Source organism: Tupaia chinensis, unplaced genomic scaffold, assembly GCF_000334495.1.
Source record: "Tupaia chinensis unplaced genomic scaffold, TupChi_1.0 Scaffold000252_1, whole genome shotgun sequence".
NCBI lineage: Eukaryota > Metazoa > Chordata > Mammalia > Scandentia > Tupaiidae > Tupaia > Tupaia belangeri.
In genome coordinates, this window is record NW_006159732.1 from 1,587,780 (window position 1) to 1,600,415 (window position 12,636).

The 12,636-nt window shown below is 40.5% G+C and overlaps 1 protein-coding gene across 1 annotated transcript in view; it reads left to right on the forward strand.

Annotated features, from left to right (window-relative positions):
* The window catches only part of RUNX2 (RUNX family transcription factor 2), a 144,400-nt gene that overhangs the window by 16,084 nt on the left and 115,680 nt on the right, over nucleotides 1–12,636 (forward strand). The window contains exon 5 of the mRNA XM_027772081.1: nucleotides 2,073–2,177. Within this exon, the coding sequence (XP_027627882.1) occupies nucleotides 2,073–2,177 (105 nt within the window). The remainder of the gene's footprint in view (nucleotides 1–2,072; nucleotides 2,178–12,636) is intronic.

Genomic DNA, 12,636 nt, shown 5'->3' on the forward strand with positions numbered 1-12,636 from the left:
TTAAAGTAAAATACCTTTTAATCTAGAGATTGAACTGTTTTACTCCTCCAAATCTTCCCATTATTTTGAGGTCCTCATCTGGACCCAGTGGCTTCCTATTTTTAAATTCCTAATCTTCATTTCTGTAGGCTTTCAATTTTCTGAAACTAGTTTAGACTTCTGACAGTTTTATTCTTCTGGTTAGTGTTACTGTAAATTCATAGAATAAATTTTCTATTCCCTAACTAGTTAATTTACTTAAATCCATGTAATATCCAATCTATGGTAGATGAAATATGATCCATTAATAACACTTTAAAAATAGATGCTTTCATCATCCTGGCTAAAATATTACATATATTTACTGTTTCATGGACACGTAGAGCTGACTGGGACATAGCTAGAAATAAATTATCTATTGATTGTCTAAAATGTTCTCCGTCAGTGTGAGAGAATAAAAAAGTGCATTAATTTTAAGTCTGAAAGGCCTGGATCCAGATCCTGACTCTTCTCCCTTATTAGTCGTATGAACTTGAGTTAAGTTACTAAGCTTCTCGGGGCTCCAGTTTCCTCATCTGAGATGATGAATCCTAACTGGGGAGGATTAAATGTGTATGAAGTGGCTCTGACTGGCTGTAGTAAGTTTCTAATCAGTATTCATCTTTTCCTTTTCTACACCACCTACATTCCTGTCTTTTCTTTCCTTCCCCACCCCCCTTCGGCCATGGAAAGGTATAGTCAAGGAGACTTAAAACTATACATACTCAGTAACAAATGATGTGTGTCTTAAACAGATTTCAGTAACTTACATGGTCTGGGTTGAAAAGAAAACCCATTCACTAGACTTGACAGCCAAAGACCTGTTCTATATTAAGCCTTGTATATAACCTGTTCCCTATTAAGCTTTGAAAAGATTGCATTAAACTTTGCATTGCTACATATTGTCTAAGGTTCATGTATTGATTTAATACCCTCAACTTTCAGTAAAGGGAAAAGGAGTCCCTGACGGAAAAACAAAGCAAACCAGAATGAGCTTTTCAAAGGTCTGTTGCTGCAGCAGCCTAAATGAGTATTCTGGCCCGAGATTGCTGAATGTTTTATTGAGTCACTGTTTCACGCCCACCTTTTCCTGTCTTGTAACAGTTTGCAGTTTTGACTATCTGACATGACTAACCGTTGCAAATCTAACTGATTACAACTGTCAGTGAGTCTGCGTAACAGAGTCTGGTATCTTCTGGAGAAAGCAGACATCCAAATCTGCTACCAAGCTTTTTTCTGTCTTTCTCCCCCTCTTATTCATCACTTTTATTTAGCTCATTAATTTGAGGCATCAGATGTAATATTTCGATGAAGCACACCCTCTGCTAAAAGTAAAAATTATGTTTATATTGAGAGGTGTCATGTTCATTTAGCAAAAAAATAAGTCACTGTCAGAGTTATTTCAAGATTTAACAGCAGGGATGTATGTTAGGGGAGGGGTGGGCAGGGAGGAGAAAAACTCGGTTCCAGTAATGATGAAATCATCATACCACAGGCACATTAAGGCCAGGCCAGGAGACACTGGCTCCTGTTAAAATGATTCCCATAAGAACCTTCCTCTTTCATCTTCTTATTGTAGTGTAGTTAAGCAAATGAAATGCTAAAGCCATGTGAAGTAAATAACATAATCAACAATGATTTACTATTGTTCTCTCATGAGGTCGTGACCTAATCCTAAATAAAGACTTCTAAAATTGTCTGTGCTTGGATGTATTCCTGATGTTGGAGAAAACTGAAAGAAAGAGAACCCTCCTCAAGTGGACCAGGGTTTTTGTTTTCATTACAGCTGTTGGCTACTGAGGAGCTTTTTTGGAATTTGGAGCCTTCTTGTGTACTACTGCGATGAAGATGCTGATGTGAACACTCAATGAGTTTTGAAATGCCCTACAGTGGCCGTCAGAGGGTTTCCAATTTAGAATAAGGAGTCCTGAGCCTTATCTTTGTTCCCTGGTCTCCTCAGTCATGCTTAAATGCAATTCAGACATCTGTGCTGCTATATAATTATCAATATGATCTTTTCGTGTTCACTATGTTTTCCCCTTTTACACCTGCAGGCAAGAGTTTCACCTTGACCATAACTGTCTTCACAAATCCTCCCCAAGTAGCCACCTATCACAGAGCTATTAAAGTTACAGTGGATGGACCCCGGGAACCCAGAAGTAAGTACCTTCCTTTCTGTTGAAAACGATAATGAATTTGTGGAGGCCCTGTGAGGAATTTATTCCAAATGAGTTAGTGTTACTTTCATGCATAGTTTGCTATCTGCATGTATTTTTAGTAAGGGAAAAGTAATAGAACTTCACAGCTAATAGAAAATAAAACGACAGTTTTAACCTTTGCCACGCAATTGCTAAGACCTAAGTAACTTCGGGAAACGTGTGAATAATTATTCAGTCACTGTAACTATTTGTTAAGAAATGCTGCTCCTTCACTCTACACAGTAGGGCAGAGTAGACCCATGAGAGCTGAGGAAGAAAACAATAAACTTAAAAAATCTTGAGCTTAGTCAAAAAACATTCGCGTGTGTTTCCCATGGCCTAAGAATGTATTTTAGCTTTTTAACTCGCCCACTCAATTCCCTTTATAAAGAGCACACAGCTTAATTACTAAGAATTTATTTGCAAATGATAACTTGCTTGATTGTTACAACACTGTTGTTTGGTCATGCTCTAATAATTATTATAGATAGTTTCTTTTAACAGATAGAGTCAAACCAAGTTTAAATCTACTTGGGTTTTTTTGTCCTTCTGGTCATCTGGGTTTACTTGGCAGTCAGTTTATGGTAGTGTCCATAATCTGATTGGGCCAATATGTATTTTCCTCCTAAATCTAAATTGAAAGAAGTATGCTTTTGCCTACTATCACCTCTCTATACCCCACCCCCCCAAAAAAAAACTGATTTGAAGAAATTCAGCATAACAATTTTTAAGTATATTTGAGAGTAAAGATTATTTGATACATGAAATAAGTTCTGTGCCAATAGAAATATCATACAGAGCCCTCCCTTTGTTGTGTGCATACCTTGGGGTCCTGACCATTGAGTTTAGGGAGTTTAATTTGGTTTGTGGTGGAGGTATAGCTGGAAGAAGTTTTTGTCCTATGGCAGTAGATCAACCTACCCTGGAAGAGTGGCATATATTTTCTCTCCCTAAAATGACAGAAACGAGCCCGAAATGGTTGGCCTCTGCTAGCGTGGCCTATCTGTTAGCAGCGGGAACTTGAAGTGGCTCCCATCCCTTTTGCTGCTGTCTCTTTTCACAAAGGCCAACTGCTTGCCTGCATTAGGGAGGTTTCCTGTCTCAAAAGCAAGTCTTTGAGGTTTTTGTTTGCTCCTCCTTTCATGTGTATGGCATTCTTCCAGGTTCATAACGTTGGGTCAGTACTGGCCCTGTCTGTTCAGTTTGGGAACGTCCTGTTAGGTGGTTATTGTCCACGTGTGTGTAAGCCCCAAATCTCCAGTCCAAAGGGACAGTAGTTCTATAGTGCAGGTGAATAGAACAAAGCAGGGCTGTCTTGCCTGTTTAGGGACTTTGCCTGCCTTTTTTTGTCTGCCATAAAATCAAGGATGATGCCTTAGGATGGAGGGTATCTTCTAACCTTGAATCTAACTAACTCTTGAGTTCCTGAAAAGGAAGGGATATCCATCATAGCAAGGCCCAGAGCAGGGTAGTAGTCTTTTAACACTTAGCACCCCTTATCTTTTAAAGATGTTTCTCAGTGCTTTTTTTTAGTTCTTGGAAAAACTGTTATTGTGTGTGTGTGTGTGTGTGTGTGTGTGTGTGTGCATACTCTCAAGACTTGATGCTTAAAAGTTGGTAGTGGGAGAGGGAGCAGGCAAAGGTAGGTGTGGCCCTGTTCTGAAAGATAGGATAGAAGACTAGGAAGCAGGGTGGCTTTGGGAAAGTTACTTCTGCTTCAAATGTGGAGAGCATTACCTCATCTCAAAGAGGTTTTTGACAGAATTACTTGGTTGATAGATTCACTGCCCGTAAAGGCAGAGAAGTACTCTGAAAGCAGTGAGGGTCAAAAGAGAGAAGTTGGATGGTTTATGTATGAACTGACTCTAGACTGGGTGGTGCTAAGGGTGCTGAGTGTTGGTGTGAGAAGCAGACACAGGTCGGTGAGTGGCAGACCAACTGCCCTAGATCAGCCTGAATAATGCTTCTCGCAAATAAAACTGTCTGTGAAAATGCGATGTCATTTCCCTGATGTCAAGAGGTGATTTGCCCAAATCAGTGTCTGGATATACAGATGATTCTGATGTCAGTAACAGCTTAATTATTATTATTATTTTTTCTGGAGAGGTTTTTGCTATAGGACACATGCGCTCACCAGTAAAACAGAGGGAAACAGAGAGACAGAAAGCAAGAAATTACCCCCAGAGGAGATGACCACGCTGCAATCTCTTCTTCTCTGCTCTCCTCTCGACATCTTGGGCACGCACGCACACTCACCCAGCATGAGTTTAAGCCATCGGGTCCAGGACTTGAGCTGTGGTCAACTACATGGGAGTCCAGCAACATAGCCATTACGCTAACTGCTGGTCCCAGTAACAGCTTAATTCTATAACCTGACTCTGTACTGGATTATTTCTTTTGACCCTGCTTTTGGCTATTCTGGGCATTGAGTGTTTGTATTGGGTCATCGGAAAAGTCATGATGCAGTTTTGCATAGATAAACATAGAAAAATATGTCATGACTCTTCCATTGACCCACTCTTCACAATATAGGTTTTTAGTTTTGACACTTCCAGGTGTGAAAAATGCACATGATTCTGTTTTCTTTAACAGTGAGTATAATAGGATTTTGATTATTTGTTGTATATCATGCTAAATGGGGGCTCCTTTAGAACATGGATTGATGTACCTTTTCAGAAAAGCTCCAGATAATAATTTCGGCTCTGTGGACCATATGGTGCTGTCACAAACATTCAAATCTGCCATTGTGGCCCAAGAGCCATTTAAGTCAGTACATAAACGGATGGTCATGTATACATTCCAATAAAACTTTATTTACAAAAACAGATGGTGGGCCTGATTTAGTCTACAAATGATAGTTTTCCAGACCTTGTTCTAGATTTCAAAGTGGCCTATTTCACTGACTTTTAACAGAGAAAGGTTTTTGTAAAAAGGCTTTCCTGATGGAAGAAAAAAAGACCAATGCGATTATTTTAGCCTCTTCTTCCCTTGAATTATAATTCCTTAAGTAGTGTTTGTCGTAGAAATGCTTCTTTTTATCACTGTAGTTGTTAGAAGAGTTGAAGATTTTGTACTATAATTTCCTGTTAATGGCATTTTTACTCCTTCCTCTAAAGATCTCAGTGTATATTGACAAGGCAGCTTTGGAACTTAGAACAATTTCTGGGTTAACTGATTGGATATTTATGTCAGTTGGACCTCCCCAACTCCACAATTTATCTTCTATATGGAGACAGGCAAGTTACTTCTATTTGCCTCCATTTACTAATATTTTAAAGTGAGAATAATAATAATAGTATTAGGCCAGCAAATGGCATGGTGATTAAAGTGGCTGGAACATGGCTGCCTGCACAGTTTAAGTCCCAGACCTGGTGGGTCCAGAAACTCCAGGTGTGTGTGTGTGTGTGTGTGTGTGTGTTTGTGTGTGTGTGTGTTTGTGTGCCAAAAATTCTGGAAGGAGAAATGGAAGAGAAGAGATTGCTGTGTGACCATTCCCCACTGGGGGGAGTGTGCTTTTTCACTTTCCCTCTCCCTCTCTATTCTGTCTCTGGTGAGCAAACATACCTTCTGGCAAATTAAGAACAAGAATAGCATTTTCACCCTCAGTTGCTGCAAAGATGTTAAACGATATCATGTACATTTAGTGGATTGCACAGTGACTGGCCTGTAGTAAATGCTCATTAAGTGTTAGCTGTTATTACATCAACTTTCTTCAGGGTCAGAAGTTTGCGGTGTAGTTTTGCTTATAGTATGCATCCAGGAAATGGATACCACTAGTGTACTATTTTTTTTTCCTTTGAAGATTGTTTTACCAATTTTGCTCATTAGCAAATGACACTAAACAGTGTTTCAGTCATACCTTGAGTAGATATTTGTGCTATCCAGGGACAGCTGTTGAGAACTGATAATATACACAATTTGTTGTCAGAGAAGTCCAAGAGGGAATCCTGTGGCATTAGAACCCCACTCTGAGGCCCTGCTTATCAACACATCTGCCAGGACTTGCTTTTCACTCAGATATTCGAGAGGTTTCATCCTTCTATGTTTTCTGTCTCTGGCAGCTGAACCAATGCTGTCACATCACAAACAACTTCTTTTCTTAATATACACATCTGGCGTTGGCAGTTGGACTAACTTCATAAGAGCACATGATCATCACTCATTACAAGATTAAAAAGTACCCCATGGCATCATTGATGTTTTTTAACTTTGATCTTTTGCAGTTGTGATTCATCTCAGTTATAAAACTTCTCTTTAAAGGAACAGACCCGATGACTTATTAGAACCTTCATCTTAAGTAGCATAAACATGAATACGGTGCACATCTTTACAAAATGCCATTTATTTCCTTTGCCAGCTTATCATTTTAAGACATGACATCATACTTAAGATCCCAAATTTGTACCTCTTGTGTTTAGGCAAGGCATTTTGACCTTCTGTTGGCAAGTTAGCTCTGAAGAGCAGCTGGCATATGTTCACCAGCAGGAGAAGTCAGTGTAACAGCAGCAGCAATAGTAAAACATTTGATACCTACTTCTTTTAAACATCCGTTTCTATTAGGATCCTTTGTTCCGTGTATGCACTTGTTTCCAACTCCAATCTGATTTAAAGAATTTCTACAGAAAGGTGAAAACTTGGTTAGCAATACCACATTCTGTAGAGGTTGTTCTGAGCTGGGCTTCCTTAGCTCAGGACTGATGGGAAAAGATATCGTTGGCTGTGTAGAGAATGGAAAAAGTAAATGACTTACATAATTAGGATCCTGTAAATTTTCTTGCTGTGTTTTCAGTTATCTATTGCTAAAGAACAAACTACCCCAGAACATAATGGCTTGAAACAACAGCCAATTTATTATCTCTTATGATTTTGTGAGTTTCCTTGGGTTCATCTGGAGGGTTTTTTTTTTGCTGGTCTTGCTTGGGATCCCATCATGCAGCTGCAGTCAGATGGTGGCTGATGGTGGAACATCCAGGATGGCTTCTTTCATGTGTGTAGTGCCTTGGTAGGATGGCTGGAAGGCCGGGCCCATCTGGAATGATGGGAGAGCTGCCTCCCCCAACTCCATGTAGTCACAGGTTCTCTCCCTCTCTGCATGGCCTCTCCATGTCATTTCTCTGTGCAATCTCTTCAGCGGAGTCTGACTTCTTACATGGCAGCCCAGGGCACCATAAGGTGCACAGGTGGGAGCCACTAGAAACCTGAGGCTCAGATCTGACGGAAAGTTGCTTCATCCACATCCCATCAGTGAGAGCAAGACCCAGGCACCCTGTATTCAGGGCGGAAAACAAATAAAATATAAAAAAACCACACAGAAGGTGTGAAAGATGAGGGGAATGGTTCCTTGGACCACTAATGTCATCATTTTCTGTAAGTTCTTAGTCAATAAATGTCATTGTTACAACAGGGGAAATAGTTTTTTTTTTTTTTTTTTTCTTTCAATTTCCTCTGAAAGATCTCTTGACTGTTTCAATTTGGGGAACATTCAGTGTTCTACAGAGATGGCTTCTTTCATGTGTGTAGTGCCTTGGTAGGATGGCTGGAAGGCCGGGCCCATCTGGAATGATGGGAGAGCTGCCTCCCCCAACTCCATGTAGTCACAGGTTCTCTCCCTCTCTGCATGGCCTCTCCATGTCATTTCTCTGTGCAATCTCTTCAGCGGAGTCTGACTTCTTACATGGCAGCCCAGGGCACCATAAGGTGCACAGGTGGGAGCCACTAGAAACCTGAGGCTCAGATCTGACGGAAAGTTGCTTCATCCACATCCCATCAGTGAGAGCAAGACCCAGGCACCCTGTATTCAGGGCGGAAAACAAATAAAATATAAAAAAACCACACAGAAGGTGTGAAAGATGAGGGGAATGGTTCCTTGGACCACTAATGTCATCATTTTCTGTAAGTTCTTAGTCAATAAATGTCATTGTTACAACAGGGGAAATAGTTTTTTTTTTTTTTTTTTCTTTCAAATTCCTCTGAAAGATCTCTTGACTGTTTCAATTTGGGGAACATTCAGTGTTCTACAGAGTAACTCCAGGGTCAATTATAGTACCTTTCTTCTGCATCAAACAAATTGATAAACCTCAGATGAATTAAGGGTGACTATTACCTTGTGGTTCTTAATATTAGATCAGTATCAAGCTGAGCCAGATCAGTTGTATGAGAAAAGAACATTAGATGTTTGAACAGAAAGATATTAGCCTTTCCAGGCAACATGGCAAGTCTGTAGCAGAAATATTTTATGCATCTTCAAATGGACAAGCCTGGAGGTTTTATGCTCTACCTCATCCAGCTTTAAACATTCTCTGTTGCTGAGACACCTGCAAATTTGATACCTGAGACATGTGAGTGAGTTTCGAAGAATTTTTTTTGTGTATGTGCGTGCCTTAGAGAAGTGAACCATAATTAACTTTTAAGGAGAGACCAAAGCTTTCTGACAACTGTATACTTCCTGCTGGGGCACTCTTGTTCACCGTCCACCACCGCCCACCACCTATCTTGACTTGGTGAGAGAAAGAAGAAGCTTCACCTTCCCACTCCCACCCTCCCCCCCCCGTCACCTCCCCCCCCCCCCCCCCCCCCCCCCCCCAGTGACCTAGCTCCTTTCCTGCAGGCTTAGTGATCATGGTTGCCACATTTCTCTGCTTGGCTCCATTTGTGACTTCAGTAAGAGGCTGGGGCTTAGGAATCTGGAGCTATAAGGTACTGTTTCTATTTCTAGGCCTGCCTTAGCATCCTGGTTTGCTTGACTTGTTAGGCGTAGGTCTTGCCACTGAACTGTTTTCTTTTCTATTTGCTTATTCTTACCTCGGCCCAATTCATCAACACGCTTATAATTCTTCAGAGAAGTTTAATTCCCCCCCTATTCTTGAAGTACATTCAGTCATGGAAAATTTACCTTAACAAATTTAAAGTAACAGATTTATCTGGGATCTGGACAAGACATCATCTTGTTTTTCACTCATGTCGTCCTACCCAGTTCTGTTTTTCAGCCCATGAAGGGTTGGAGAGATTGGAAGGGCTTGGCATTTTCTCTTCCTCATTCCAGATGATGTCAGTGGCAGCTCGCTTTTCTTTCTCATTACTTTTCATCCTTGTTGGGTGAAGGAATAGGCTTTGTATGGTGGCTGGCCTGTAGCCTTTGCTTATTTACCAATGGCGGATGCTTGTTTAGAGCTTGGTCACACAAAAGAAGGCCGGGGATGTGTAAAAAGTGTTAGATGGAGGAACAGCAGAGTAATTTTTTAAGGTTATCTGACATTTGGACACAGTTCTTGCATTTACATTCTTACTATCTATGAAGACCATTTGAGAAATCTTGGTAAGCTTTGTGCCATAACCATAACACCACAGGCCTGAGCTGTAGTCCTTAGTGCAAAATATTAGAAACAAAGCCTCAATTTCTTGACTGCAGACTTTCCCCTGATGTCTTTACTGTCTCTGAAGTGCCCAAGGAATAGAATTTATGGGTAAATGCCATGTTTTGATATTTTCGAGTCAGCCAATATAAGCAGCAATTTGATTGCCCTAGATATTAATCATTTGGCCACTAAGATATAAAGCATTGTTGAAAATCTTTGACTTAAGAGAATAATAACAGTTAAAATCCCCTACTATTTTCCCTCTTTTCCCCTTTTTCAAGGAGGATGGAGAAAGAGGGAGGGGGTCAGAAGCGGTGGTAGAGGTTATGTCTGGTGGTTGGTGGAATGTGCTCTTAAGAAGAGCAGTTTTAAATCTCTTTTAGTACTTTTTTTTTTGTTGTTGACTGACTGTCAGGAGCTGGGAAGGTGGCCAAGAAGGAAATGACACATCGAGAGGCATTTTGTGTTGTGCAACATTCTGTGGAACTGATGCAAGGATATATGGCCTGTTTACACATTCCTTCACTAGCAGACTGCATGGCAGTAATTTAATTCAGCAGCACATGGCATGCTGCAGCAAGGAGCCATGGCCTTAACATCCTTTCATGGCAAATTATCACAGCCGTTAAAACATGCTCGTGTCCCTCCTTTGCACTCTTCCCTGGCTTCCCTGTTCTGAATGTGCTTTCTCATCGTCCCCGGCTTGTGTTCACAAGGAGCTGCAGCTTTCACAGTAAGAGCACACTTTCCACGTGCGTGTGTTCCAGTCGATGTATTTACTTCTAGCTAAATATAGCATGGCAGGTTTTCAAATGATACGTGTTCTACAAACACACACATACTTGATCCAAATGTGTCTTGGTGTAGCTCAGAAATCATTCATTCATAAAATAGTCTTAGGGACTTGAGAGAAAGGTTTTTTTTTTTATTTTTAAAAAATTCTGACTTATTTATTTACAAAAATAACTTTTTCTTTCCAAGAAATAGAATTCCTGACAAATTGTTGAAACACTCTGTTTACTTCTACTTGGTTTGTGCTAAGGCATTTTCTTCAAGGAGGGCTGGACCAGGGGACTATAGGGTATGCTTAAAAGTAGTGGGGAAAACGACTCCTTATGTTGTTTTTCCCATGCATATTTGACCCTACTGAGCATTTTTACAGGATACGTTTATCAATACAATCTCAGCTGAAGAACATCTTTGACATTCATGTAAAATCTCAGAAGTTTTTATTTAGGCAGGTATGGAAAAGAATTACCCTTGTTTTTCAAGTAATTTTTGTAAATTAAGAGAGGCCATAAAAACCACGTAGGTCTAAAATATTAATTCAAGATCATATGTGATGTGTTTAAGTAGCAAAACGAGGGCTTCCTGTTCTTAAAATTTCTCTGTTATGGTGTACAGGTGAGAATGTATTAGCTAGTAGACGGAAGCCCTTTATTAAAATGTAGTATTAGGGGACCAGCCGGTGGTATAGTGGTTAAAGCACTGGACTCCTACATGGTTGACCCCTGGACACCGCATCCACATGCATGCCCAAAATCCTGAGAGGAGAGCAGTTTGAAGGAATTGTGGCATGCCATCCCCTCGGGGAATGATTTCTTACTTTCTCTCTCTCTCTGTCAAGCACATGTGTCTTATGGCAAAAATCCACCAAAAAGAAAAGAAAAAAATTAGGATTAAAGCTTAAATTCAAGCACATCTAGGAAATGTAACTCTGACTTAAATTCATGTTAAGGTAAAAGTAAGTGATACAGAATCCTTTGTTGGGAGCGGGCTTTAGGAGATAAAGGGAGCGTAATCATGAAGTCCTGGGTACTGAGGGCGACACGTGAGGCCAAGTGTGTGGGCAGGGCCCCCATCAGCCCTGAAGGCAGTGGTTGCCAACTTTAGGCATTGCCCTTCTGCTGCAGGTGAGCTGTGGCAGTGTGGGTTCCTGATGCTTTTCAGGTTAGCTATGCTGTCAAAAGTGCAGGATTTTATCATTTGAAGGTGAGATTTTTGGTTTCTGTGTTTCCTCTTTTTTGCAGATGTTTTCCTTTCACAGAATATTCCTTATCTGGTTTTGTCTTAGGTACATGCTGGCTTTCCTGCTCTGCTGGTTTGAAAATGACCATTTAATGTTTTTCCTCAGTAGTTATTTCTACCATTTTAATGTGAACAAAGGTCTAAAAGTGTGTAGGGAAAATGGATTTAAAATATGAGTTTATTGTGTTGCAAACAGTGTTGAAATCTATGCGTAATTTTTTCATAATACACATTTTCCATGAACTTTTTAAAGCCCTCTCCATGTATTTGTCTGAATAAAATTAATCATAATCTCTGCCTCAATAACAAATTTAGCATGCTTTAAACTGCAGTCACCCTCTCTCCTAATGTTGTTGTTTGATATTTAAATTTATTCTTGGTTTATTCTCCCTGGGTTAGTCATTATCAATGTCTTAAAATGTATGTTACATTTACTCATTACTTGTATTGCTTTATTTATTCCTCATTCCTTCTTGCACTCCTTCCTTCTGGGTTCAGTTTTTTTTCTGGATGTAGATCCTTCAGTAATGATTTCAGTGAGAACCTGTTAGTGGTAAATTCTCAGTTGATGTTCCTGAAAGTGTCAGCCTTTGTGTGTGTTGACCGCTGCCAACATGAGGTGACGCGGCAGGCACCCTGTGGAATTTCTGTCTGATTGAAATGCCTGAGATACATACTTCTCGTCAATCCTTTGTTTAAGGCTTTCAGGCCTTTATTGTCAGGTTAGCTGGAGCTGTCTTTGAGGGAATGGAACCCAAGTCAGATAAGTATTCATGGAAGATGGAGGAAGGGAAATGTGTCCAAGTGTCTGTCATCATGAGCAGCTTTTTTTTTTTTTATTTTAGAGAGGTTTTTGCCATAGGGTGCATGCAATTGCCAGAAAGACAGAGACAGAGAGACAGGAAGCAAGAAATCACCCCGCAGGGGGGATGGCCACACCGCAATCCCTTCTCCTCCACTCTCCTCTCGGGATCCTGGGCACACACGCACACGTGCCCAGAGTGAGTTTAAGCCACCAGGTCCAGGACTCGAACCTG